Raw genomic sequence first — 26,580 nt, forward strand, 5'->3', positions numbered from 1 at the left:
GATGTACCAGTTTGTAGTTTAATAAGCGTCCAAATAACTTAAAAACAATAATCTTAAAAACTGAGCATTTTTCACTGAGGATTTTCCACAATGTTGATATCATGTTTCACCTCTTTTAGATTTTTCATTACCATACCTTCTTTTTCTGGATTAATTACCACCATTTGTCCTGCTTTACCATCATTGTCTTTTCATCATTTCATTTCACCTCACACATGTGCACCACCACTTATTGTTGGTTATTTTAAATAAATAATTTTTTTCTAAATCTTTTAGGACCCTATAAGACCCCTGAGGAAGGCATTTTTTATTATGCTGAAACACGGCCGTGTTGGATCATTTTTATTTTATACGTTATATGATTTCTATCCTGTTTTTAAGATTATTGTTTTTAAGTAATTTGGATGCTTATTAAACTATAAACTAGTACATCCAATCTTCTGTTCCACAATCGTTTTGTTGTTTTGCTGCTTCGTTTCCTTTGTGAAACCTTTTGGTGCTATTTGGATTTTGTTGTTTTTATTCAAAAATGGGCACCAGAAAAGATTGGTGTTACGCATGCGCACTTTTTAGGATAACGCTTAGCTCTGATTTCTGTACCCAACTCTGGGCACCAGACTTACATCTGCTGAAACCTGCTGTAAATCCCGGCGCCCAGCTTTAGAGTGGAGATACCTCACTCTATAACAGGGGTGTCAAAGTCCCTCCTTGAGGGCCGCAATCCAGTCGGGTTTTCAGGATTTCTGCAATGAATATGCATGAGATCTATGTGCATGCACTGCTGTCAATGCATATCATTGGGGAAATCCTGAAAATACAATACAATACATTAGGGATTTCTAGTCCACCATTACCTTGCAGTTCAAGGTGGATCACAAAAGAGTTATCAAGGATGTATTACAACAAGAACTTACTAGAGAAAGAAAAAAAAAAGTTTGTACATTTTCAAAGAGAGTAAAAATGTGTATGGTTATTTGTTTGGGTAGTTGGCTTTAGTGAGAGGTGGTGATTGAAACTTGCGGTGTTATTTCTTTTTTCAGGGCTTTCTTGAAGAGTATGGTCTTTATTTCTTTTCTAAAAGTCTTATAGTCGAGGGATGCCGTCAGTAGATTGGCGATTTGGTTGTCTAGTTTGGCTGCTTGAGTGGCCAGGAGGCCATCATATAGTTTTTTCCGTTTGACCTTCTTAATTGGGGGGTATGAGAAAGGGGTGTGAGTTTTCCTATGTCTGATTGAGGTGTTGTGGATGAGGCGGTTATTCAGGTAGATTGGACTGTCTCTGTATAAAGTCTTAAATAGTAGACAGTAGAATTTAAATTGTATTCTTGCTGGTATTGGAAGCCAGTGTGATTTGAGATATGCTTCTGTAATGTGGTCATGTTTCTTCAATGAATAGATGAGTCTTAGTGCTGTGTTTTGGATAGTTTGTAGTTGTTTTGTTATAGTTGCAGGGCAAGGGAGATAGAGGATGTTACAGTAGTCAAGTAGACCTAGTATTAGGGACTGAACTATGAGCTGGAATTGAGTTTTTTCAAAGAATTTCCGAATTTGTCTTAAGTTTCTCATGACTGAGAATGATTTTTGTATTGTTTTATTGATTTGCGGTTGCATGGTGCAGCATCTGTCGATTGTTATTTCTAGTAATTTTAGGGTGGCTTGAATGGAGTAGTTGATTGCGTTGATTTCAATGTTGGTTGTGGTTGGTATTTTGTTGTTTTCTAGGAGGATGAATTTAGTTTTATCTGGGTTCAATTTCAGTTTGTGATCTTTCATCCAGGTTGCTACTGATTTTAGTGTTTGGTGTATTGTGTTTGTCATGGAGAGTTTTGGTTGATCGAAGGGTATGAGAATGGTAATGTCATCTGCATAGCTGTAGGAGGTTATGCCTTGTTTGTCCAAGTGTGAGCTGGGGGAGGCTGTATAGAGGTTGAATAGAGTTGGTGACTGGATTACGGCCCTCAAGGAGGGACTTTGAGATCCCTGCTCTATAACATTGCACACAACCTTTTGGAATACCCTTGACCTGCACATACCCCTCTCATGTCCAGGCCTCCTTTTGAGTTGCACGCTATGGGATTTAGGTGCCGTGTTATAGAACAGCATGCAGCCAGATGTGTGGAAATCCAAATTGGTACCACTTAATGTCAATAATTGGTTGTTGGCATCCAATTTTTGCTTGTTAATGGCTCATTAGCCAATTAAGTTGAGGGAGCATCTTGAAAGCAAGCCCGCATCTGGGCACCATATACAGAATCCAGGGGATACTGAAGAGATGCAGAAATGTGCTAAATAGTTCCTTACCCTACTGGTGCAATGAAAACTTACACATTAGTTAATTGAGCAGAGATTTCTCTTTCTCTAGTGCAGCATTTCTCTCAGTGGATAATATTTGCATATCATAAATATTGCCCATGAATGCATGCATTGATCATTGCATTAATGTGTATTAATGGCTGATAATTAGTAAGTTGGTGTTTGTGAAGAGGGCCTGTCAGAGGATTCTCTTTAATGGAAGGAGTGGTCTCGGACTTAGGAATCAGGACAAGGGCAACTGCAAGGGCCAAGTACTCAGGCCTAACAGAAGCCTGTTTCACTTCCTTTAGGACAGTCCTTAAAATAACCACTTTAAAGAGAGAGGCCATAGTGCCTCTCTACCCCTATTTTCTAGTTCCAATCCAACCCCCTCCCTCTCTAGCCTTTGCAAGTCAAAATGAAGGCTTGCTGTCCTAGCCTTCTGGTCCTGCCTATAAGCAGTAGAGAGAAAGGGTAAGTGATGGACTGGGTCTGGAAGGAGAATGGGAGAGAGAGAGAGATACAGATATCTTACTGAAAGGGCAGAGGAGAGACAGAACTGGAGATAGCTGGACTGGAATGAGGGAGGGAGAAAGTTAGAGATGGCTGGATTAAAAGAGGGAAGAAATAGAGAGGTAGAGATGGCTGAACTAGAACAGTGGAAGAGAGAAAGGTAAAAATTATAATTTCTTTAATGGTGGAAACTTGTCATGGAAAGAATCCACCCTACCCCACCCTCTGGACCCTGCTTTTCCCTCACCTGAACCTACCTAGGTGTCCCATATTTGGAAACCATAAAGCTGGTAACTTTACTCTAGTCAGAAGACAAGAAGCACATCAGCAATTTTGAAAGTATTAGGATCTCTGCTTTTCATAATATGTAGAAAATTCTATATGCACAATAATATCTTTAAGAGGATTATAACTGAAAATACCGTACTTTGCCTATCCTGCTTACCCTGATCAGTTGCTACTGCTCCTTCTTGCTGCCTTTCCTCCTCTCTTCTCTTGTGATTTGCAGCCTGGATTTGATACCTACCATTCTGCTTGGCTGTCTCATAGTCTTCCTTGCAGACCAGTCGCCCATCCTCCATGAGATAGAACTCATCCCCCGTGGCCAGCTGACGGCTGCAAATGATGCAAGCAAAGCAGTGGAGGTGATAGACAAAGTCCTGCGCTTTCCGAACCACCTGGGTTGGGGGAATTCCTTGCTGACAGGCTGTGCATTTTGTGCCAAACCGCCTGGAATAAAGCAAAGTAGATACTCTGACACTGATAATGTTCCTGCAGGAAAAAATAGATGATCCATCCTATTCCTGCTCCTTGGACAAGAAGATTTGCATTTTAAGATCGTAAGAGTTACAGTAATATTTGTATAAGGCTGGAAAGAAACCCATTTGAGACATGCTAAACCTGTTCTAGTGTATAATTCATGTCTAATGCAGTCTGGTATTTGCATCCTAGTATATCTCAATAGACTACTTTTCCCACCATTCACTAGGAGACCAGTGACAGTCAGAATCAAAATAACATGGTTTTAATCCCCTAACTGCAGTTGATACAAAAGATGAGTATGAACCTCTAGTTTGGAGTGGGAAAATCAAGGCACACTTAGGATTTACATTACCTCCCAAAGCATGAAGATCAACCAAGGGTCACTTCCTGCAAAAAAGTTGCTTTCTAATGGTCATTATAATAGCGGTTGAAAGAATTAGTGAGACTCGCTGCATACCAGATCCATATTTCAAAGTTTATTAAAATTTTATTATACTGCTAAATCAAAATTTCTAAGCGGTTTACAGTGCATTAAAAAGGGATTACATAAAATAAACAACAAAGCAAAAAATATAAAATAAAACCGACAGACTCAAAACAGGACATAACGACAGAAACTTAACAGAACAGGAACAAGAGGACTATGGGGAGAACTACATTATTGATAGGAAAGAAGAGAACAAGAAAAGGGAAATACAGTAGGAAGGAGAAACAAACCTGCATTAATACCAAATGAATAACTATTACCACTATCATGACTGATACCAAATTATAGAGTTCTTTCATGGAAATAATGATACATCTATCTTTCAAACTACAAATTGACTCTGTTCTCTTTTACGCTCGTATCACATTCATGTCGTCAAGGGAATCCTATCTCTGACTGCCATATTCTCCCTCTTCCTCAGCTTGGTCATCCCTTACATAGACTACTGCAACTCCCTTTACACTGGCCTCTCTACGTACTTGTGGAAATGCCTGTAATGGGTATAGTCTACAGCTATATGCTTACTCCACAATTCTAAACCGTTTCATCATATTACTCCTCTTTGCATGCAGAGCACTGGCTCCCAGTTTTCTTGTCCATTGTCCTCAAAATTCTCTCTGTTGTCTTCAAAGGTCCTCTCCCATCTGCTCCGATTACATTAATCAACTATTCACTCCTTACATTCCTACCAGGTCACTGCACTCCTCCAGTACTGGCTAGCTCTCCATCCCACCCCCATTCATAATCCATCCAGACACAACTCATGCTGCCTCCTTTAGCTATGTTGACCTCAGTTTATGGAACTCCCTTCCAGTACAACTATGCTTAGAATCTTGTTATATCCCACAACACAAAGGAAACCCATAACCCTATGTGTGAAAATGTAAACCAAGAAAAGGAATGGGAAAGGGATACAGCCAACCAACTTCAACGACAATCAATTTATTGAAACTATATAAATAGCTGATACATATATAATATCTACATGAAATAATACAGGCATAACAAAGAGTCTTTCGATCCTATTTTATGTTTGACCCCAAAACAGTCCGTGTTTCGGCTATAAAAACTTTCCTCAGGGGTGTATAAGTAAAGCCTAGTAGATGGCGCCAGAATACAGATAATAAAACCAAAAAGGAAAACTCTCAATATCCTGTTAATAGCCAGCCTTCTTAATGCAGTATCAAATAAAAAGAAAGCTGAAAAAGACTTTTATAGCCGAAACATGAACCGTGTTGGGAGTCCAGCAAAAAAAGGATCGAAAGACTCTTTGTTATGCCTGTATTATTTCATGTAGATGTTATATATGTATCAGCTATTTATATAGTTTCAATTAATTGATTGTCCCTGAAGTTGATTGACTGTGTCCCTTCCCCACTCCTTTTTTTGGTTAGAACCTTGTTATGCCAGGTTTAACCCAGGCCTTTCCACATACTTGATACCTCTTCACTCATTTCCCTCCTACTTATCCCTCCTTTGTGATATGCTATTAGTACAGATTTTATTTTTCCTTGGTTTGCTAGTCCTTCTTTCCCTTTTTGGATTGCTCCCTCTATGACCTACATCGTTGGAGTTCTTTTATTTTGTTGTAAACCGCCTTGGCACCAGTTCTGACATACACGATATATCAAGCCCTGTGTATAAATAAATGAATACCTGTCTCAGTCTAGAGAGAGAGTCTGCAAACCATGCTCTCACTGCTGTGAAGGCTGAGCCAATGAAGCAGGCTTTTGGCACCCTTGAGCTGTGGTGCCCTGAGTCAGTGCCTGCTTTGGTTCATGCCTTGGGCCAACCCTGCTGACACAACACATGGAGAACAAGTTGATGTTGTGCAGAAGCAACCCTGACAGTATTTGCTGTTTTATCAGTGACAATGAAACTTTTCTTCTTTATGCAAATGGGTTTGTGTGTATACCAGACTGGGGATGAGCCTCACTCAAGCCATAGCATAATAGGGTATAATCTTGGTCTATCAAATATGCTGCTGGTGCCCTTCTTAATACCTGCAAACACCACAGAGCCCAGTATGAGCAGTGAACCTCTGATACAATAGTGTAGTGAAGGTAGGAGGCAGCCAAGGCGGTGGCGCACCCCTGTGTCCTCCTCTCCACCTCCACCCCCATGCCACACTCGCCTCCTCCCGTCCCCCTGTACCTCTTTAAATCTTTGCGAGCGCATGCAGTTTCTCCGGCCTGCTGCTCGCACTGGCATTGACTTTCCCCCTGATGTTACTTCCTGGCCCCACGACCTGGAAGTGATTTCAGAGGGGAGTCAGGCTGGCACGAGCAGCAGGCCAGAGAAGTTGCTCACTCTGGTGAAGATTTAAAGAGGTATGGGGCAGGAACAGGAGGGCATGAGCTGACGGGGGGGTGGGTGCCCCCCCACAAGACGGCATCCGGGGCAGTCTGTCCAACTGCTCTTCTTACTACGCCACTGTCCTGATAAAATATAAAAGAAAGGAACACATGAACACCAGCAATGCTTTGTGCAGCTCTGATTGCAAATGAAACAGAACCCTGATGTCACAGAGAGATATGCATTGTGGGATAAATCCTTTTACCAGCACAGAGGAGGCAAGATAGCAGCGAGTTTGCTGATCTTAGAACTTAGAAACAAAGAGCCTATGACAGTACTATTTAGAAATAGTATTGTCTATAGTATTGTACTATTTAGAAATAGTATTGGGAATGGCTCCCAGCCATCTAAATAGCACATAGCCAGCTATCCACCAATATTCAGCAGGGGATAGCCAGCAATCTCACATTGACTATCCCAGTCCCCGGATGGACCGGTGAATTGCTATGTCACATGACATAGCCAGTCACCACCAATATTCAGCAGCTTGCCAATTAAGTTCAGCGGCCAAATTCAACCACCTAAAAGGGTAGTATATCTTAGGCCATTGAGACTTACTCGGCTAGCCGCTAAATATTGGTATAGCCAGCTATGTCTTGGCCAGCCAAAACCAGACCAGAAATTCAATGCCGGTGGCTGGATAAGGCGCCGGCATTGAATTTCTGATATCGCCATGGGAGATCACCAGCAATCCCCTACAGTCTGAATAAGAGCCTGAAAGGGCCCTTTTACTAAGCTGTGGTAAGTGCTAGCATGCACTTAGCTCAGTTTAAAAGGGGTTTACCATGGGGTAGACGGAAACTACTTTTTCAGGTTTAGCCAAAACTATCTAACCACTTTTGTCTGATACCGAAACTGCAGTCAAAACTTGTTGCCTCGTTTTGGCTGAAACGGAAACTGAAAACTACAGTTTGGTTGTACGAATACAAACCAATGAAGTCCTCTAGGGATGGTCAGAACTTGCTGTCTGCAGCCCTCTACTAAACCTAAAGGAGATTATTCCTAAAAACTGTAAGCACAGGCTGACAACTGGGAGACGGACAAGAAAAACAGTAAAGGTGACCTGTGATGCTCAATTTCATCGCAACAGCTAAAGCTACATTGATTTCTCAGAGATACAAAGGGCCTCTTCTATTAAACTGCGCTATCAGTTTCTAGCACGGGGAGCTGCGCTGAATGGCCCGTGGTGCTCCTGATGCTCATAGAGTTCCTATGAGCATCAGGAGCAGCGCGGGCCATTCAGCGCACCTCTCTGTGCTAAAAACTGCTAGTGAAGTTTAATAGAAGAGAGGGAAAGTCTTTTTTCTATTTTCTATTTTTTCATCTCATTTCAAGAATAACAGCAAGAAGGCTATCAATATAGTTGACATAAATTAATTGTATTTATAAGTACAAGAGTCAAACTCCTGAGGTAGGCCATAGTGGCTGAAACATGTACTATCATAGGGAAGACCCTGTAAATGTGAAGAATAGCAGGAAAACACCTGTTCCTAATGTCAGGCAAAGGAAAATAAACCCCTAAATGAAATAACACTACCAACACCTCCACCTCCACCCAGAACCAGGAACAGTAAGGGAAGTTCTAATAGGGAGCAGCCTAATACCCATTTGCATTGTGTTAAGGAATGTGAAAAAATAAATAAAGCTGAGGGAACCAATAGAGCTATGCATTCTGTTCCTAGTGGGAACAGTTATCAGGTGGCTCACAACATTCATGGGGGACACAGTTTGAGGCAACAACATTGGGAACATCTTGTCACCACTTTAGCAGGGAAGAGGGCACACCTTTACCTCATTATCCTGAGACTTATAAGAGCCAGCAACAGTGCTCACAAAGGAGACAGCCACTGAACCAACCCATGCTGGAGACCCTTGGATGATGGAGACAGAAAGGGAGTGGTAAAAGATGAAAAAGAGATAGCGGACAAGTTAAATGAGTTCTTCACATCAGTTTTCTCGAGGGAAGACACAACCAACATTCCGGAACCCGAGGAGATCGTAAATGGAGACCAAGATGTTAAGCTGGTCAAATTAGAGGTAAGCCAAGAGGATGTCCTCAGGCAGATAGACAGGCTAAAGAGCGACAAATCGCCGGGTCCGGACGGCATTCACCCAAGGGTACTCAAGGAACTAAGGAACGAAATAGCAGAGCCACTTCGACAAATATGCAACCTATCCTTAAAAACTGGAGAGATCCCGGAGGACTGGAAAATAGCAAATGTCACGCCCATCTTCAAGAAGGGTTCAAGGGGTGACCCAGGAAACTACAGGCCGGTGAGCTTGACCTCGGTCCCGGGAAAGATGATGGAAGCGCTGGTTAAGGACAGCATCTGTGAACACATTGAAAACAATGGACAGCTAGAGTCGAGTCAGCATGGCTTCTGCAAGGGTAGGTCATGCCTTACAAACTTATTGTACTTCTTTGAGGGGGTAAACAGCCAGGTGGATAAAGGGGAATCTATAGACATCATTTACCTTGACTTCCAAAAAGCCTTCAACAAGGTACCACACGAAAGACTGCTTAGGAAGATATGGAACCACGGGGTGCAAGGGAAGGTCCACCGATGGATCAAAAACTGGCTGGCGGACAGGAAGCAGAGGGTTGGACTAAAGGGACATTATTCGGACTGGAAATGGGTCACAAGCGGAGTTCCGCAGGGGTCAGTGCTAGGATCGCTCCTGTTCAATATCTACATAAACGACCTAAAGGTGGGAACAAAATGTGAGGTCATTAAATTTGCGGGCGACACCAAACTATACAACAGGGTTAAAACCATGGAAGACTGCGAAGATCTCCAAAAGGATCTAACGACACTAGAAGAGTGGGCCAAAAAGTGGCAAATGAGCTTCAACATAGGGAAATGCAAGGTCATGCATGTGGGGAAAAAGAACCCGATGTTCACTTACAAAATGGGGGGATCACTACTAGGGGTAAGTAACCTTGAAAGAGACCTGGGAGTGATGGTAGACACAACACTGAAGGCGTCGGCGCAGTGCGCCACAGCCTCAAGGAAAGCAAACAAAATGTTGGGTATCATTAAAAAGGGTATCACGACCAGGACGAAGGAAGTCATCCTGCCACTGTATCGTGCAATGGTGCGGCCGCATCTGGAATACTGTGTCCAGTACTGGTCGCCGTACCTCAAGAAGGACATGGCAGTACTTGAGGGAGTCCAGAGAAGAGCAACTAAGCTGATAAAGGGTATGGAAAATCTCTCATATACTGACACATTGAAACAGTTAGGACTGTTCTCCTTGGAGAAGCGGAGACTTAGGGGAGACATGATAGAAACCTTCAAGATCCTGAAAGGCATAGAGAAAGTAGACAGGGACAGATTTTTCAAATTAAGGGGAACCACAAGTACAAGGGGGCACTCTGAGAAATTGAAAGGGGACAGGTTTAGAACAAACGCTAGGAAGTTCTTTTTCACCCAGAGGGTGGTGGATACATGGAATGTGCTTCCAGACAGGAGCACATTACAGGGCTTCAAAGAAGATTTGGATAGGTTCCTAGAGGACAAAGGGATTGAGGGGTATAGATAGGTGTAGAGGTAGGTTATAGGGATAGGAGTAGAGGTAAGTTATAGGAATAGGAGTAGAGATAGGTTATAGAGCTAGTCAGGGACCACTGCTCAGGCAATGGGCCTGATGGGCTGCCGCGGGAGCGGACCGCTGGGCGAGATGAACCTCTGGTCTGCCTCAGCTGAGGCAACTTCTTATGTTCTTATGAAGGAAAACCAGTTCCCAGGACCAAAAGCAGCATACCTCAACAGAATGTACAGGTCAGATCTAATCCTATTGATTCTGAAATGGAAGATTTTCTGAGAGACACTTCTGAGAATAATGACTATTTAGACCCTGAAGAAGTCATGGATTTTAGTGAGGGAAATACTGTAACTGACCTGTGTGACATGGAAACTGATTTTGTTTGAGAACTGAGATTTTGCCAAATAGCAAATTTAGAAGTGGAAACTGGTTGCTAGTCTGCTAAAGAAGTAAAGGGCTGGCTGTCCCAGTAAACTCAAGTTTGGAAAGTTTACTTTAGAGCCTTAATGCTATGGGAAGGTTTTGCAAATTACTTTTGAAAGAACCTGTGTTTTTCTAGGCTGTGGCAGTTTGCACTGCACAGCACTGGCAATGGTCTTTTTTTTTTAATTTTTCTTTCTTTTGCTGGATTGTGGGTCCTATTGAAGAGGGACCACAATCAACGGTTGCTGTGGGAAGGAAGTTCCTTTCTGCTCCTGGGGTCTGCTGTCAGAAGAGCCCAGTGTGGCCAATCCAGCCTGACACTGCCAGTAAGAGTTTTTGCCTTAAAGAAATGTTTAAAAGTACAAGGTGTAGCTATAAGCTAAATGAATTACCTGTTTTGGAGAGACATTTTTGTCTGTGGGAGCTGAGCTGCAGAGGATAGGCATAGGCCCTGGAGAGGCCTCATTGAGAATTATTTTGGAAACTGAGGCTTTTCTTTTCGAACCATTATTTTGTTTGAAATCTCAGGTTAAGCACTGATGAACTATAGAAGTTTGTTAGTGATAAAATGAGACATGTGCTTATTGTTTTGAACTATTACATTGCCTTTGACCATGAAGAAATAAAACTGTTTGGCTTTTTGAATTAAGCCACTACCAAGTGTATCTATCATTTAATCCACCACTTCATAGGGATCTGATATTACCGCTCAGTCAGCACCGTGTGCTCTGGGCTCTCTCGGCCATACCCGCTTGGGCCCGGCCCAGTCTGGTGACGCACGGTGACAGTACGTATGTGTTAAGTCCTGATTTGATATTAATAAAGGAATTGAGCATCACAGGCCACCTTTACTGTTTTTCTTGTCAGTCTAACTTCGGAAAGTAGTATTTCCTGTTCTAGTGTGGTGTAACAACTAGGAGAGCCATTTAAAAAAAATAATAATAATTCAAGTCTGGCACATTTAGGTTCCCAAGTTAATGCAGATGTAGATAAATATCCTATGAGACAGGACCCTTGTGAGTACATAAAAAAAAAAAAAAGCATGATTACCAGATTTTTATGCTTGCCCAAATTGTGCATAATTAACAAGAGAAAGTAGCATTGAGATTTCCTGTCTCCTATTTGGTTAAAGGACAAACATGATACAGACTTTTTTACTAAAATAAAGGAATCCAGATATTGGTCTACACCTGTAGGCATTATACCTGCTTGATGCACAATCCAGAATAAAAAAAGCACATTGCCACTAGAGATCATGGCAGAAATTTTGAGCCATCAGGGGTATGGGCGACTAGGGATCACTTTTGCCCTGACGACACCCCAAAACTGCCAGGGATTATAAAATAGGATGGGGGGGCACCTATAGGTAGGCAGGGGAAAAGGAAAATCTAGTTCAGAGGAGAATGGAGAGGGAGGGGAACAAAGCACAAATTATAGGCTTCCACCAAAAATACACTGTCAATTTTTTCCAAAACCAAAACCAGGCAGGAAAATAATTTTGGGCCCGTTTTAGCATTGTAACCATAACTGAAACCTAAATGCAGTCAGCTCTAATTTCCTAATCTGCATGCACAAACTATGGGCAAAAAAATTCTTTTTTATTTTTTATTTTTTGCAGAGGTGGTATGTCTGGAGCGGAGAGTGAATGTTTCTGTTCTAATCAGTACAGCTACATTATTGCATGCTAACTAGCACAGGATTACAGATGTATTCAATTTTATATACCGCAAACTTGCAATGCAATCTAAGCGGTGTACAATTTTAAATAAAATTACATATTGGAAAATAATTCCATAAACTAGGAAAGTCCCCACCAACAGGCCACCCAAATATACAGACTCCTCCCCCCAAGTATTATTTTTTTTTAAACCTCTAAATGTCAGTTTATTTAATTTTCTATACTGTTCTCCCAGGGGCGCTCAGAATGGTTTACATGAATTTATTCAGATATTCAAGCATTTTTCTCTGTTTGTCCTGGCAGGTTACAATCTATCTAATGGGGGCAATGGGGGGGGGGATTAAGTTACTTGCCCAGGTTCACAAGGAACAGCTTGGGTTTGAACCCAGAACCTCAGGGTGCTGAGGCCGTAGCTTTAACCACCGTGCCACACTAGCCTCATCCTGCTGACAAAATAAGTGTCGGTAAGGACGCAAATGCTAATATTTTAAATGGCTGTGCACTAACAGAAATAGAAAAAAGAAAACTGGCCATTTTCTGGCTGCAGTAAAAATGGCCTTAGCATGTGGGTAAAACCTGTGCAAAGACATGCTACGGTCAGGTTTTTTACTGCAGCTTAATGAACGCATCCCATAGTAACCTTTAAAAAAACCTGCTCCATAAAGAAAAAAAAAAAAATAAAATCAAAGAAACAACCCTCCCCCCCAACTTGCCATTTGCATTGTCATCTACAGAATAGAAAAGAATACATTAAAAAAAATATGCCCAGAGGAACCTCAGAGGTCCAGTATTCTGGTTCCTCTGAAGGTAAAAAGAAGTAGAAGGAGAAAACTCAATCATTAGTGGTTGCTCTGTGAGCGATCCACTGGAAAAACATTTAGGGGCAATTCTGCAAAGTCTGCTAGAAATACATGCCACGTGAGCGCATCATTGGTGCCAATAATTAATAGTGATGGCCAGTGGGAGGTGCCCGGGGCAGTGGCCCCCCTCATATTCTTCTCTGCCCTCCCCCCACCGCACACGCTCCCCTTCCCTTCCCCCGTACTCGTTTAGCTTCCACAGTGTGAGCAGCATTTCTAACTTGCTGCCCATGCTGGCGTTGGCTCTCCTTCTGACATCACTTCCTAGTCACAGGACCCAGCAGTGATGTCAGAGGGGAAGCACAGAGGCCAGCATGAGGAGCAGGTTGGAGCTGGCGAAGAACTAGAGGTATTGTGGGGGTGAATTGAAGGTGCGCGTGAGGCGGGGGAGGAGTGAGGAGGAGAGGTGCCAGCATACCCACCAAGACAGCGCCTGGGACGGTCCACCCACCCAACTCCCCATTATTATGTCACTGGTAATAGGTGCATATGAGCTGCCACTCTTCTTTAAGGTAGTGCCTAAATGCTAGAGCAGTGTCTCTCAAACTGTGCGCCACAGTGCAGTGGTGTGCTCTGAGGAGATCCCAGGTGTGCCGCCCCAAAGATTCCAGAATTTTACTTTTTTTAAGTTCACAAAATTTTTATTGAGTTTTTACATAACAAAACAATTCCCTTCATAAGTAAACACTAGAACAGATGACATGCATGTCGTGTACGCAAAAGTATGAGCATTTGTGTGCGTAAGGATACAACTGCCCAGAAAAGCATCATTCTTTGACGTGATTGGTCCTTAACTGACAAGTACTGTTATTTTAACTTGAACAAGAAAGCATCAGACATCAGAGGCGGGACAGGACTGCGACGGAGGAAACAGCTCTGAAGCTGTACTAAGATCGCTAGCACCGCAATCTTGTTTGCAGGATGTTCCTGGAAGGTAAACAGTGCGGGGAGGCCAGGGGGAAGCAAGACCCCTGTGGGAGGCCAGGGGGAACACGCAGGCCTTCCGGGGTGGGGGTGGGGGGGTAGTGAGCAGTACTTAGGGGTGGGACAGGCAGGCAGGCCTTCGGGGGGGGGACAGGCAGGCAGGTCTTCAAGGGGGGGATAGGCCTTTAGGGGGGCTGGCCTTCAGGGGGGGCAGGCTGTCCTTCAAGGGGGGGGACAGGCCTTCAAGGGGGGGGACAGGCAGGCCTTCATGGGGGGACAAGCCTTCAAGGAGGGGGGGGAACAGGCCAGCCTTTAGGGGGGCAGGTCTTCAAGGGGGGGATAGGCCGTCCTTTAGGGGGGATAGGCCTTCAAGGGGGGGACAGGCAGGCCTTCAAGGGGTGGGATAGGCCTTCAAGGGGAGGGGACAGGCAGGCCTTTAAGGGGGGGACAAGCCTTCAAGGGGGAAACAGGCTTTCAGGGATGGTAGCACAGTCCTTTAGGGGTTGGGGTGCAGGCCTTCAAGGGGGGACAGACCTCAGGGGAGGGGGGCCCTGGTATAGAAGTACACGGAGAGAGGGAAGGGGGGTTCAAAGAAATGTGCATATGCCAGACTTTGGGGAGGAAGAAATGGGTCTGAAAATAGGAGAGGGAGAGAGATGATGGACAATGGGATTTAGGGAGGGAAGGAACAGAAAGGGAGAGAAGTTGGACGCAAGGGATGGTGTGGAGGGGAGGATAGAGATACTGGATAGGAGGGTATTTGGGAAAAGAAAGGGAGAGATGGTGAACCCTGGGGTGGTGGGTAAGGAAGGAGAGATGCTGGATGAAAGGGTAGTTAAGAAAAGGTGGATCTGTGGAGGGAGATGAAAAAAAGGAAAGATGCCAGACATCCTGGGGAGGGAAGAGAAACGGAAGGGGAGGACAGAGATGGAAGCTGGATGGTTAGCAGGGAGAAAGAAAAAAGAAGGAGACCCTGGCAAGCAAGTTATCAGAAGACAACCAGAGCCTGAGACCAACAAAATTTGAATAATGACCAGACAACAAAAGGTAGAAAAACTAATTTTATTTTCTGTTTTGTGATTACAATATGTCAAATTTGAAATGTGTATCCTGCCAGAACTGGTGTTAGACCGCAAACTTGAGCTAGGATTTAACAGAGAGAGGAAAAGTATTTTTTGTTTGTTTACACCACAGTGCCAGTGTGGTTAGGAGAAGGCAAAGAGGGTGAAGAGGCTGTAAAATAAACCCACTAGAATGTTTGAAAAAAAAACAACAATTGGGCAGGAAAATCGAATCGAATTTAATCACCAATTCAATAGGCTGAATCGAATCGAATCAAAAATTTTTTCCTGAATCGGACAGCACTAATGCCTACGTACTGTTAATAAACCAATGCTAAACGCACCACCATGAATTGTCTCCTTCTTGGCCACAAATGATAAGAGTTGCCCTTTCAGTTTCTTTTAAGAGCACCAATTTGGATTTTCCTTTTCAAAGCTCCCCTTCTAGCCCTACCACATCTCCTGCTAAGTTTTCTACGAGTCCTCTCTTTTCTTCTATCTCCTTCTCTTTGATGCATATTGAAGGTTAAGGAAGAGGATGGACTTTTACTTTTCTGCTCTGCCTAAAGCTCTGCCAATCCCTTGACCAGTGTTCTACCATCTGTGTCTGATGCTCCAGTATCATCTTTAATGGAAAGGGAAATTTCCCTAAGTGACATATGGCAAGTGGTAGCCTGGGCAGAGACTATGCTTAAATCCTCCCTTCATTTAATTTGTGAATTAATCAGAGAATCTACTGAAGTTTGAAGAGCTTGAAAGTAGATTAGAGGACATTTCTAAGCAGATTAATTCTTTGGACACAGGGTAACGAGTAGTCATGATACCTCGACCTCTGATATAAGGGACAGCATTTTAAACTAGAGCAGGGTGGGTAAGCTCAGTCCTTGAGAGCCATAGCCCAATCTGGTTTTCAAGATTCCCACAATGAATATGCATGAGTTTGATTTGCATGTATTGCTTCCATTATATGTAAATATATCTCATCCATATTCATTGTGGAAATCTTGAAAAGTCATCTGGTATGTCCCTTGAAGACTGTGGTTGCCCACCCTGAACTAGAGATTTTGAAAAATCAATTTTGTGCATGGAATTTGTTTCCCTAATTTTCCACAGATTCATCTGCTAACACCTGAAATTTGGATACATACATATTTTCTGAAGATACTAGGGTTTGTCAACACAGATGATATTTCTTTGACCAATATTGGTGAATCAGTACCAGGAGGGCAAAGCTGAAACGTTGGTTTCAGTTGAATTTGATCACACTGGATTTTTAGATTTCCCAGACTTGACTGAAACTAGGCTTCTCTACTGGTTTCCTTTGGCACTCTACTTGCAATAAAGTCAGGTTTTAAAAATAAGGATGTACTGTGTTGTATTTATAGGGTTCAGCTTTTTCTCAATGTTGCTTGTCCTAAGCAAGTTCATTGGCACACAAGTTCAGTTGAGACTTCTTGTCCTGGCTGCAAGAGGGACCTTCTCTGAATTTTTCTTGTAAGTGTCTGATTGCAGTACAGGAGCATGGCTACACCTTTATGTATCCTATTCTTCTTGAGAAACCTCTTACAGATTGTTCTTAGTGATTGTAAATAATCTCTTTTGGTTAGGGTTACCATATGGCTCCAGAAAAAGGAGGATGGATTGAGACATCCGGGTTTTACTTCCATTTCTTTCAAGGGACAATAAAACCCAAATGTCTCAATCCATCCTCCTTTTTCTAGAGCCATATGGTAACCCTACTTTTGGTGTGCTAAAAGTAAATAGGGTGAGACAGTCATCATTTTATTATGTTTTGAGAGATCCCTTGTCTATAAGAGGTTCCCCCCCACCCTATCCACTGATTTGCTAGATTTCTTGTTTTCTCTAGATTACCCTCTCAACAGTCTTCCTTGCAGGACCATTCCAAGTCAGAAATGCACCCCATGCAACATGCCCCCTAAAGCATCTATCCCACCTACAGTGTTGCAGCAGGGAAGGTAATGGACAGGACATAATTCTTGACACCCTCCCCCCTCCATTGCACCCTATGCAGCCACATTGCTTGCTATGGTCCTGCTGCCTTGAAGTGGGCATGAATACACAGAGCAATTCTATAATTGGGCATCACAATTTGACCACTCAGTTTATGTGTCCTCTGAGCCTATTGTATAATGACAATTATAAACAGAATTTCTGTTAGACTTTTAGCATAAGAGGAAGGAGTGGCCTAGTGGTTAGAGCTATAGCCTGAGAACCCTGAGGTTGCAGGTTTAAGCCCCCTGTTCTGCTCCTTGTGACCTTGAGCAAGTCACTCAATCCTCCATTGCCCTAGGTACATTGGATATTATTGTGAGCCCACCAGGACAGATAGGGACAAATGCCTGAGTACCTGAATGTCAATCACTTAGACAATTTAAAAGGTAGTATAGGCAGCCCTGGGTTAAGAACGAGTTACATTTTAAAGCTGTTAAGTCAGATTTGTATGTAATTCAGAACTTGTAGATTTTAAGATTCTTGCTGCTTACCTCTGCTCCAGCTGACAAAAGGGCTAACTGCCCCTACCAGTGTTCTCTCTAAGGCAATGGTTCCCAATCCTGTCCTGGAGGACCACCAGGCCAGTCGGGTTTTCAGGATAGCCCTAATGAATATGCATGAGAGAGATCAACATATAATGGAGGTGCCAGGCATGCAAATCTGCTCCATGCATATTCATTAGGGCTATCCTGAAAACTCGACTGGCCTGGTGGTCCTCCAGGACAGGGTTGGGAACCACTGCTCTAAGGTACTCAAATCAAAATAAATAAAGCTGGAAATATTTCATTCAAAGTTTATCACCTGGGCAACAAGACATACACTCTGCTTTTGTTTGAACCTCAAAGTCAAGCGCCAATCTAACACACATGACCTCTTCACAGGTTCCTTTTTTGGTTTTTTTAATTATTTTTTACATTTTATATTATCATTCATATTTTTTGACCACTTATCTTTTATATATAAACTAGTCTTTAAGCCTGTTACATTAATGGGTGCTAGAATATATGTCTGTCTGTCTTTATTTCCGTCTCTCTCCCTACCCCTGTCTTTTTATTTTTGTTTCTCACCCTCCCCCTGTCTTTCTTTCTATCTGTCTCTCTCCCTGCCCCTGTGTATTTCTTCCTTTCTTTCTGTCTTCCTCCCGCTGTCTATCCTTCTTTCTTTCTCCCTCCCTCCCGCTGTCTGTCTTTCTTTATATCTGTCTCTCTCCCTGCCCCCTATGCAGCAGCAGCATTCCTTCCCCCTCCATTTCCCTGTGCAGTTTGGGAGTTGTTTTTTTTTTTTTTCAAGATGGTGCCTGGTTAGGTTTTAGGTTGTGGTGCCTCCCACCCTTTTTTTTTTTGTTTGTTTGCTGTTCTTGCATCCTTTTGATCTTTTTTTGTTATCTTGGTTTGTTTTGTTCTCTTTTTGACTTGGTCCAATTGAGTAATCAATCATTTTTCTCATTTCTGGCTGGATCGCCTTTGCCTTGCTATTAACGGTCAAGTTATTCCATCTTACTCGCCTTCTGTGGTGGTTTCTGTCTCTGTCTGGCAGTATGGATGAACGTTGTACGATATTTGGCAGGCAGTACAGTGTGGTCAGGAGTTTCTTCTGATTTCCAATGCTTCTCTCCTGCTGCTGCTGGTGGTGGATGCTAGTCAGATGATTGAAATCGGACCCTTCCCTTCATGCTGGGGTGGAGTTTGTTTCGGCAGCAGATCGTTGGCCTGGCTCATGTATCAGGGGATCAGGTGCTACAGTGGAGGCACACTGGCCTGCTCCGGTGTCGGTTGGCCGGTGCAATTGCTGATGGAAAGTCTTCTGCTCATCCCTGGGTCCTTGATCTGGCAGCAGTAGCGGACAGATCAGTGTGGAGCCAGGGCTTTTTTTAATTTTGAAGTTGCCATGGCGGCTATCCTCAGTCGCAGCGGCACGAGGTGGAGTGTAGGGGGGCCCGATGCCTTGCGCGCTTTCGCCACTCCCGCCGGCTTCTTAGCCCTTTTCGGCATCTGCCCTCTGCTGAGAGCCCTCCTCCCGGTAGCCGCCACTCCGCGCATCCTGGAGTCCTGGTGACGTAGTAAGCGCGCATGCGCACTCTTGCCGGCACAGCGCTTCTAGCGAGGTAGAGATACCGCTGGACCACCAGGTTAAAAAATAACAACTTACCAATGATGGCGGCAGTGCTGGGGGGGGGGTGGAGGGTTTTAAAAGGTAGAGCTGGGGGGGTTTGAAAAGGTGCAGCGGCGGCAGATGCCATGGCTCCTTTGTCGATCCCCGCCTGGTGCGAGTGTGGTGCCGAAATTTATTTTTTATTTTGAATTTGCCACAGCGGCTCCCCTCACCATCGCTGCCTTCCTCGAAATCCTTACAGGGCGCAAGGTGGAGAGCAGGGAGGCTTGTCTGGCGCGCATGCGCACTCCTACCGGCCACATCCCGACAGATCAGATCTCAGTGAACACGCGGCGAGAGTGCGTATGCGCGCTTAGCGTTTTATTATTATAGATTTACTTATCTTTACTGTTCATGTTGCAAGTTAGCGTTTTCATATACTCTTTCCACCCCTTCCAACGTGTTTTAATTGCTTTCGTCAGGGACAGGGGTAACTTTCAACATAATGCAACTTGTTGAAATACAGCAGAGCTGAGAAATGGATGTCTACAGGCTCCGTGTGCAACATGAACAGTAAAGATAAGTAAATTACAGTGTGTATATCTATCTATCTATCGAGAGATAAGAAGTGGTCAAAAAAATGAATGACAAAATATAAAACATTAAAAAAAAAAGAATCTGTGAAATGGTCTGTTTGTGTTAGATTACTGAATAGTAGCAAAACACAAAAAAAATGGGAGATGAAAAACTATGAAAAAAACAACAAAACTCCCAAACCCCAAGAAGTGGAACTGGATAAGGGGGAGAGACAAATCAAAGAATGATTACACTGCTGTAATTAAGACAGCCCAATAATATGATTTCAAGAGATTGGGACAGCCCTCAGTCACACAGCCTCCCTCCGGGAGCTCCCAGAAGTGATGGCTGTCACTGGCTTAAACCCAAAAGGGTGTTAACTGTGAAACATCCCTGGGCTCTCTCCGTGCAATTTTTGTGATAAATGTGCACACAAATAGTGCTGAAAGTGCAAAAAATAAATCAAAAACACACTCTACAATTCAATAAAATTGTCTCTCCCCCTTATCCAGTTCCACTTCTTGGGGTTTGTGAGTTTTGTTTTGTTTTTCATGTGTTAGATTACCGCATGACTTACTCTGGTTTTCTATGAACCTCAGAATGTCTTGTTGCCCAGGTGATAAACTTTGAATGAAATATTTGCAGCTTTATTTATTTTGATTTGAATGTATTACATTGATTCTCACTTTTTAAAGTGGTAGCCAGTCAATTTTGGACCCCTTTAAGGTACAGCATGCACAACCACACACTGGTCTTAATATGGCCATGCATCATTCCTGAATCTGCTGCAGGAGAAGTGTAGGAGTCTAAGCCACTGGAAACGCTGCTCGGTGAAATCAAATGAAGCACGACCGCGTACTCAAGTCTGAGGTCTAACTCGGGGACTGCTTGTGTGTGTTTGTATATATATCTATATATAAATAGATAGATAGATAGATATATAGAGAGACATACAAGCAGTCCCCGAGTTAGACCTCAGACTTGAATATCTGGTTGTGCTTCATTTGATTTTTATTTGGGTGCCCACTTATGCCATGTCAATAGGAGGTATAAAAGCATTCAACTACTAAAGGCGACACTTATGTACATAACTTACTTATTCTGTAAGTTACATGTGTGAGTGGGAGACACGCCCTTAGCATACCCATGCTCCACCACCTATGAACACCTCAATGCATTTATGTGCTAAGCAGCTTGCACAATAAAGTTACAGAATACCGATGACTGCATGCCTAGCACTTAAGTGACTGTTACAGTTATGTGGCTAACATTAGGGCAACTTGTTATAGAATTAGGGGGAGAGTGACTTACATAATAACATAAAAATAGCTTTACTGGGTTAGACCAATGGTCCATCAAGCCCAGTATCCCGACTTCACGGAGGCCAATCAAAGTCACAAAAACCCAAAATAGTAGCAGCATTCCATGCCACCGATCCAGAGCAAGCAGTGGCTTCCCCCATGTCTGTCTCAACAGCAGTTTATGGACTTTTCCTCCAGGAACTTGACCAAACCTTTTTTAAAAACCAGCTACATTACCACTTTCACCGCATCCTCTGGCAACGCATTCCAGAGCTTGTATTAAATCTTGATTTTCTTGATTGTTTTTGTTATACTGTATATCCCAAATTTAAAATTTATTTTAAAATAAATCTGTATGGAAGGTACTTCATCTTTCTAAGGTTAGTGTGACCATCTTGGGCATGAACACTGAGGCCTGGATTCTGTATAGGACGCCCAGGAGGGGTGTCCTATACAGAATCAGGCCTACACTAACTCCGATTCAGTAGTCGACGTCCATGTTACAGACATTGGTTACACAATTGGGTTAAGAGTAGACGTGGCCGCGATAGATATAGTAGCCGCGGCCACCTGCCTCCCCCCCCCCCCCCCCCCGACGATTGCTGGCAGGAGGGTGCCCAACCCCTCCTGCCAGAAGGCCACACACCCGCATGATCACCAGCAGGAGGGTGCCCAACCCCTCCTGCCGGAGGACATCCCCCCTCTGGACCCCCCCCGGACCTCTCCCCCCAACTAACCCATATTGTTGGTTGGATGGATGGGTCTTGCTACTGTCCGGCCCGCCTCGTCGAAATGAGGTGGGGCTGTCCCTTTCCGGCCCATCCCCACTAAGCCTAAGGCATGATTGGCCTACATTGTAAGCTTGTCTCGCTCTACTAGGGAGACATGTACGGCCACCTAGGTTCGCCTAAGGCCCTTAGGTGAGCTTAGGCGGTCTTGTGGGCCTCCCTAGGCTCCCGGAGGCACCTGCAATATAGGTGGTGCGTCCCAATTGGCTGATTAGACAGCTGTAGGACACCTACAGTTGCCTAAAATCGGGACACACTTTGCAGAATCCGGGCCTCAGAGTCCATGAGCTCGGTTGCTAAAAGGCTGAGGTGGGATTTGAGCACAGAGGTGATACACTCCCTATACATTGTAAGCAGGAAAAAGAGAATTTCATCTTTATGCAGCACAGTTAGAACAGCGCAAGAGAAATGGATTTCGCCTGCCTGGCCGTTGGCAGCAGAAACTAGCAGGGTTTATTTCTTCTGACAACTAAATCTTTCATGCATAATCTGTAATAAAGAAGGCTATTTGAATGGAAAGCTGAATACCTGAAGTAACGGCTCCATTTTTATGCTATTTTTTTTCCTGTGTCTTTGAACCCTGGAGCTGGATGGAAGCAATGGTTGTAGTCCAGGGCTGGCCAGCATAAATACGGTAGTATTAGATATCCTAGGTCAGGAGTAGGCAACAATGGTCCTTGAGGCAACAACCCAGTCAAGTTCCCAAGAAGTCCAACATGAATATGCATGAAATCTATTTTCATGTACTGCTTCCACTGTGTGCAAGTGGTACTGTCAAAAGCGTGCCGGACTTTGGCGCACTGATAATCCCATGGTGACATTTCCATGCAGGACATTCTACTGCTTTTAAGGCTTTCCGTTAGCGCTGTGAGGAGGGGTGTGGGGAAAACACCCCCACTACACTTTGGACTGAAAAAATGGGAACACATTACTCCCTACTACCAAAAACTCCACTGGCTACTCCTGGAAGCAAGAGTGCTGTTCAAGTTTGCCTGCCTCTGCTACAAATCCATCCATGGTTTGGCCCCCCCTATACATGGTCCCCCACTTTACCATGGATCGTCCATCCAGACCCACTCGCAAAGTTCATCTCTTCAGCCATCCAACTCTAAAACCTGCTGTTACAAAAGACATCTGAACAAAACTCTAGCCTTCCAAGCAGGTCATCTAAATGACTGGCTGTGCAATATTTACTCGCACTCCTCATCCTACCTAAACTGCAGAAAATTATTAAAAACAAATCTATTTAACCGATTTGTAGCCCAAGACCCCTACCCTACCCTTGCCCCTAGATCTCCTTTCTCCTCCCTCCCTCCTAACCCCTTATCTTGTACCAGCTCCCCTACTTACATCTATTAATTGTATCTGTTTTGCGGATTGTTTCCCATTCACCGATTGTATTTGCTGATTGTACCCTTTCTCTGATTGTACCCATTTGCTGATTGTCCAGCCCTTCTTTATTGTAAACCGCCTCGAACTTCTACGGCTTTGGCAGTATATAAGAAATAAATTATTATTATTATTATTACAAGTCCTCGCACTCCTGTTGGGGGGTGAGTGTGGGAAACTACACTGAAAACTCTCATTTTCCTTTCCGTTTTCGCTGTTCGGGAGATTTCAGTGTAGTGGGAGGTTCCCCCTCCACACACCCCTCACAGCACTAACAGAAAAGCTTAAAAGCAGCGGCACACATGTCCTGTATGTAAATGTTACTGCAGAATTGTCGGCATGCCAAAGTCCAGTGCACTTTTGATGGGTCACCGTGCAAGTAGATCTCATTCATATTCATTGTGGAAATCTCAAAAACCCAACTGAATTGTGGTCCTCGAGGGCCAAGGTTGCCCACCCCTGTCCGAGGTGAACCTCTGGTCGGGGGGTGTCTGGTCCAGCACTTATAAATACAATTAAGTTTCATAAATGAATAGCCTTTAGAAAAAATATCTATTTTGCATCTATATTAACTTTATTGTACATGAAAAATAATATAACTTGATATTTAAAAATATCACATTAACCCCCCCCTTTACTAAACCACGATAGCGGTTATTAGCGCAGGGAGCTGTGCTGAATGTTCCGCATTGCTCCCGACGCTCATAGGAACTCTGAGCAGCGCAGAGCATTCAGCGTGGCTCCCTGCGCTAATAACTGCTATTGCGGTTTAATAACAGGGGGGGGGTTTAACCAAGACAAAATACAGTATGAAGTAAAGCTATCATCGCTGACATATCTGTTACATTGAAAAGCTCTTGTGTTGACAACCAAAACAACTACTGAAAACCCTGCAAACACGCTTGGCACCTGTGTAAAAAAATATGGCGTACCAAACTAACACTAACTCCCAGGACTCGCGCAGCGCTGAAAGTATTATGCCAACCCTAGTCCACCAATACCTCTCCCACTATGAAAATAGAATGATTCAGGCATGACATCTCAAATAGAAACTCTGAGCTAGCAAGATTCTTCACCAAAGACAGACCCTCTCTAAACACAGAATAAGGGACCATAGATTTGAAATAAGGGAACCTAAGAATAGTCATACTGAATCAATCCAAAAGTCCATCTAGATATTTTCAGTGGTGCTGACTGTTCCAGTGCCACTGAAAATGGCCAGTTAACCCCAAACAAGCAATTTAACCAGCCAGGAGTCATTTTTGGGCTGGTTAAATTGCCTTGAATATCAACCCCTAGATCTTTTTCTTTCGTAGTGACTCTTCATGTTGTAGCGTGGCCGGCCCTCGAGGCTTGCAGTAACCGGCCCACGCTTAAAATATTTCCCCAGCATGCTTCCCCAAGAGGGAGGAAGACCCTGTTGTGAATAAACTTATCCTATGTGCACAAAAAAGAATGGCCTCACACAGGTAAGTAATGAAATACAGAAATCAAATTTATTGTTCAACTGAACAGGTCCAAGCAGAAATGCATGGAAATGAAAAAGGACTCAAAAGGTCTTGGCCATAATAATGAAGAACAAAATAATATGTTGGTAACCAGCCTGGTCTGGATAACTTTCCCAAAGTTCTTTTATCAATGTCCCAGGTATAACAGAGTCTCTGACAGTCCTTGACTCTCCCAAAGTCTTACTTGTTAATTGACAAATAAACTATGTCACACTGCAATGTGCAGCGCTGCCCTTTCAAAAGTAGTGGCAGCAGGCTGGCGGATTTGTCAAAGGGGCTCCTTGTTACCAAGAGCAAAATAACCCGCAAACTATTCACCAAGGTGCAAGGCAAATCCTGCCCCAGCTTTCAGGATATTCACACCTTATGAAAAGAAATTGCTGAAGTTCTTTTCACAGCAGCCATCTTGGCAAACAAAAAAACTTCTCATACAAGCAAACACTTTGCTAGCATACATTCCTTTAGCTAGCAGGCTCAAGGAAAATCCTTATGCCCAGCAGAAATGGAAACATTCAAAACTTAACTCAAAAAGCAATTCCAAACTAATTGATATCCATTTCCTCAAATAGTCCCACCTCTGGTAAAGTACTGCAATCCATGGCTTCATATTCTGGGTTTACCAGGGTTGTTCCAACTGGCTCTGTGTCCACCATTTCAATATCCTTTGGCTCTGGGGAACTTGGAGGCTCCTTCTACCTGAGAGCTTCTCCAGTGTCTCCCCTCCTCCTGGTCAGCCAGCTCTCCAAATGGTGCAAAGCTACTGTACCACGCCCAGCCCTACTCAGGGGCTGAACTTCCTTCAGCTGAGGCTGCCTTCTACCCTGTTTAGCCAGCCTCTTACAAAATGGAGGATTTAAAGGGGCCCTGCCAGATTTCATCAGGCTATGTTCTACAGCAGGTCTGAACACAGCCTGTGCTTCCTGGTCTTGTTCCTGCCTATCAGGGACACAGTGATTAGCCCGGACCAGTTTCAGGGGATGTTTTCTCCGGGGTTTAACTGGCACAAGGCCGGCTTTGGGCTCGGGTTTGTGACAATGTGGAACCTAGCATCATAAGAACATAAGAATTGCCGCTGCTGTGTCAGACTAATGTTCCATTGTGCCCAGCAGTCCGCTCACGCGGTGGCCCCCGGATCAAAGACCAATGCTCTAAATGAGTCCAGCCTCACCTGTGTACGTCCCAGTTTAGCAGGAACTTGTCCAGCTTAGTCTTGAAACCCTGGAGGGTGTTTTCCCCTACAACAGACTCCGGAAGAGCGTTCCAGCTCTCCACCACTCTCTGGGTGAAGAAGAACTTCCTTACGTTTGTACGGAATCTATCCCCTTTCAACTTTAGAGAGTGCCCTCTCGTTCTCCCTACCTTGGAGTTTGTGAATAGTCTGTCTTTATCTACTAAGTCTATTCCCTTCAGTATTTTGAATGTTTCGAACAAGTCTCCTCTCTGTCTCCTCTTTTCAAGGGAGAAGAGGCCCAGTTTCTCTAATCTCTCACTGTACGGCAACTCCTCCAGCCCCTTAACCATTTTAGTCGCTCTTCTCTGGACCCTTTCAAGTAGTACCGTGTCTTTCTTCATGTACGGCGACCAGTGCTGGATGCAGTACTCCAGGTGAGGGCGCACCATGGCCCGGTACAGCGGCATAATAACCTTCTCTGATCTGTTTGTGGCCCCTTCTTTATCATTCCTAGCATTCTGTTTGCCCTTTTTGCCACCGCAGCGCATTGTGCAGACGGCTTCATTGACTTGTCGATCAGAACTCCCAAGTCTCTTTCCTGGGAGGTCTATCCAAGTATCGCCCCAGACATCCTATATTTGTGCATGAGATTTTTGTTACCGACATGCATCACTTTGCACTTATCCACATTGAACCTCATTGACATGTCGCTGCCAATTTCTCGAGCTTGATTATGTCACTTTGTAGATCTTCGCAATCCCCGTGTGTCTTCACTACTCTGAATAACTTTGTATCATCCAGATTGTTTATAAAGATGTTGAAGAGCCCGGGTCCAAGCACTGA

General features: G+C 43.9%; 1 protein-coding gene across 1 annotated transcript in view; it reads right to left on the reverse strand.

Moving 5' to 3' along the window:
- LHX4 (LIM homeobox 4) overlaps positions 1-26,580 on the reverse strand; it is a 193,912-nt gene that overhangs the window by 30,159 nt on the left and 137,173 nt on the right. Inside the window, exon 3 of the mRNA XM_033916583.1 lies at positions 3,331-3,533. Coding sequence (XP_033772474.1) covers positions 3,331-3,533 — 203 coding nt within the window. The remainder of the gene's footprint in view (positions 1-3,330; positions 3,534-26,580) is intronic.

The sequence above is a fragment of the Geotrypetes seraphini genome, chromosome 12 (genome assembly GCF_902459505.1).
Source record: "Geotrypetes seraphini chromosome 12, aGeoSer1.1, whole genome shotgun sequence".
Lineage (NCBI taxonomy): Eukaryota > Metazoa > Chordata > Amphibia > Gymnophiona > Dermophiidae > Geotrypetes > Geotrypetes seraphini.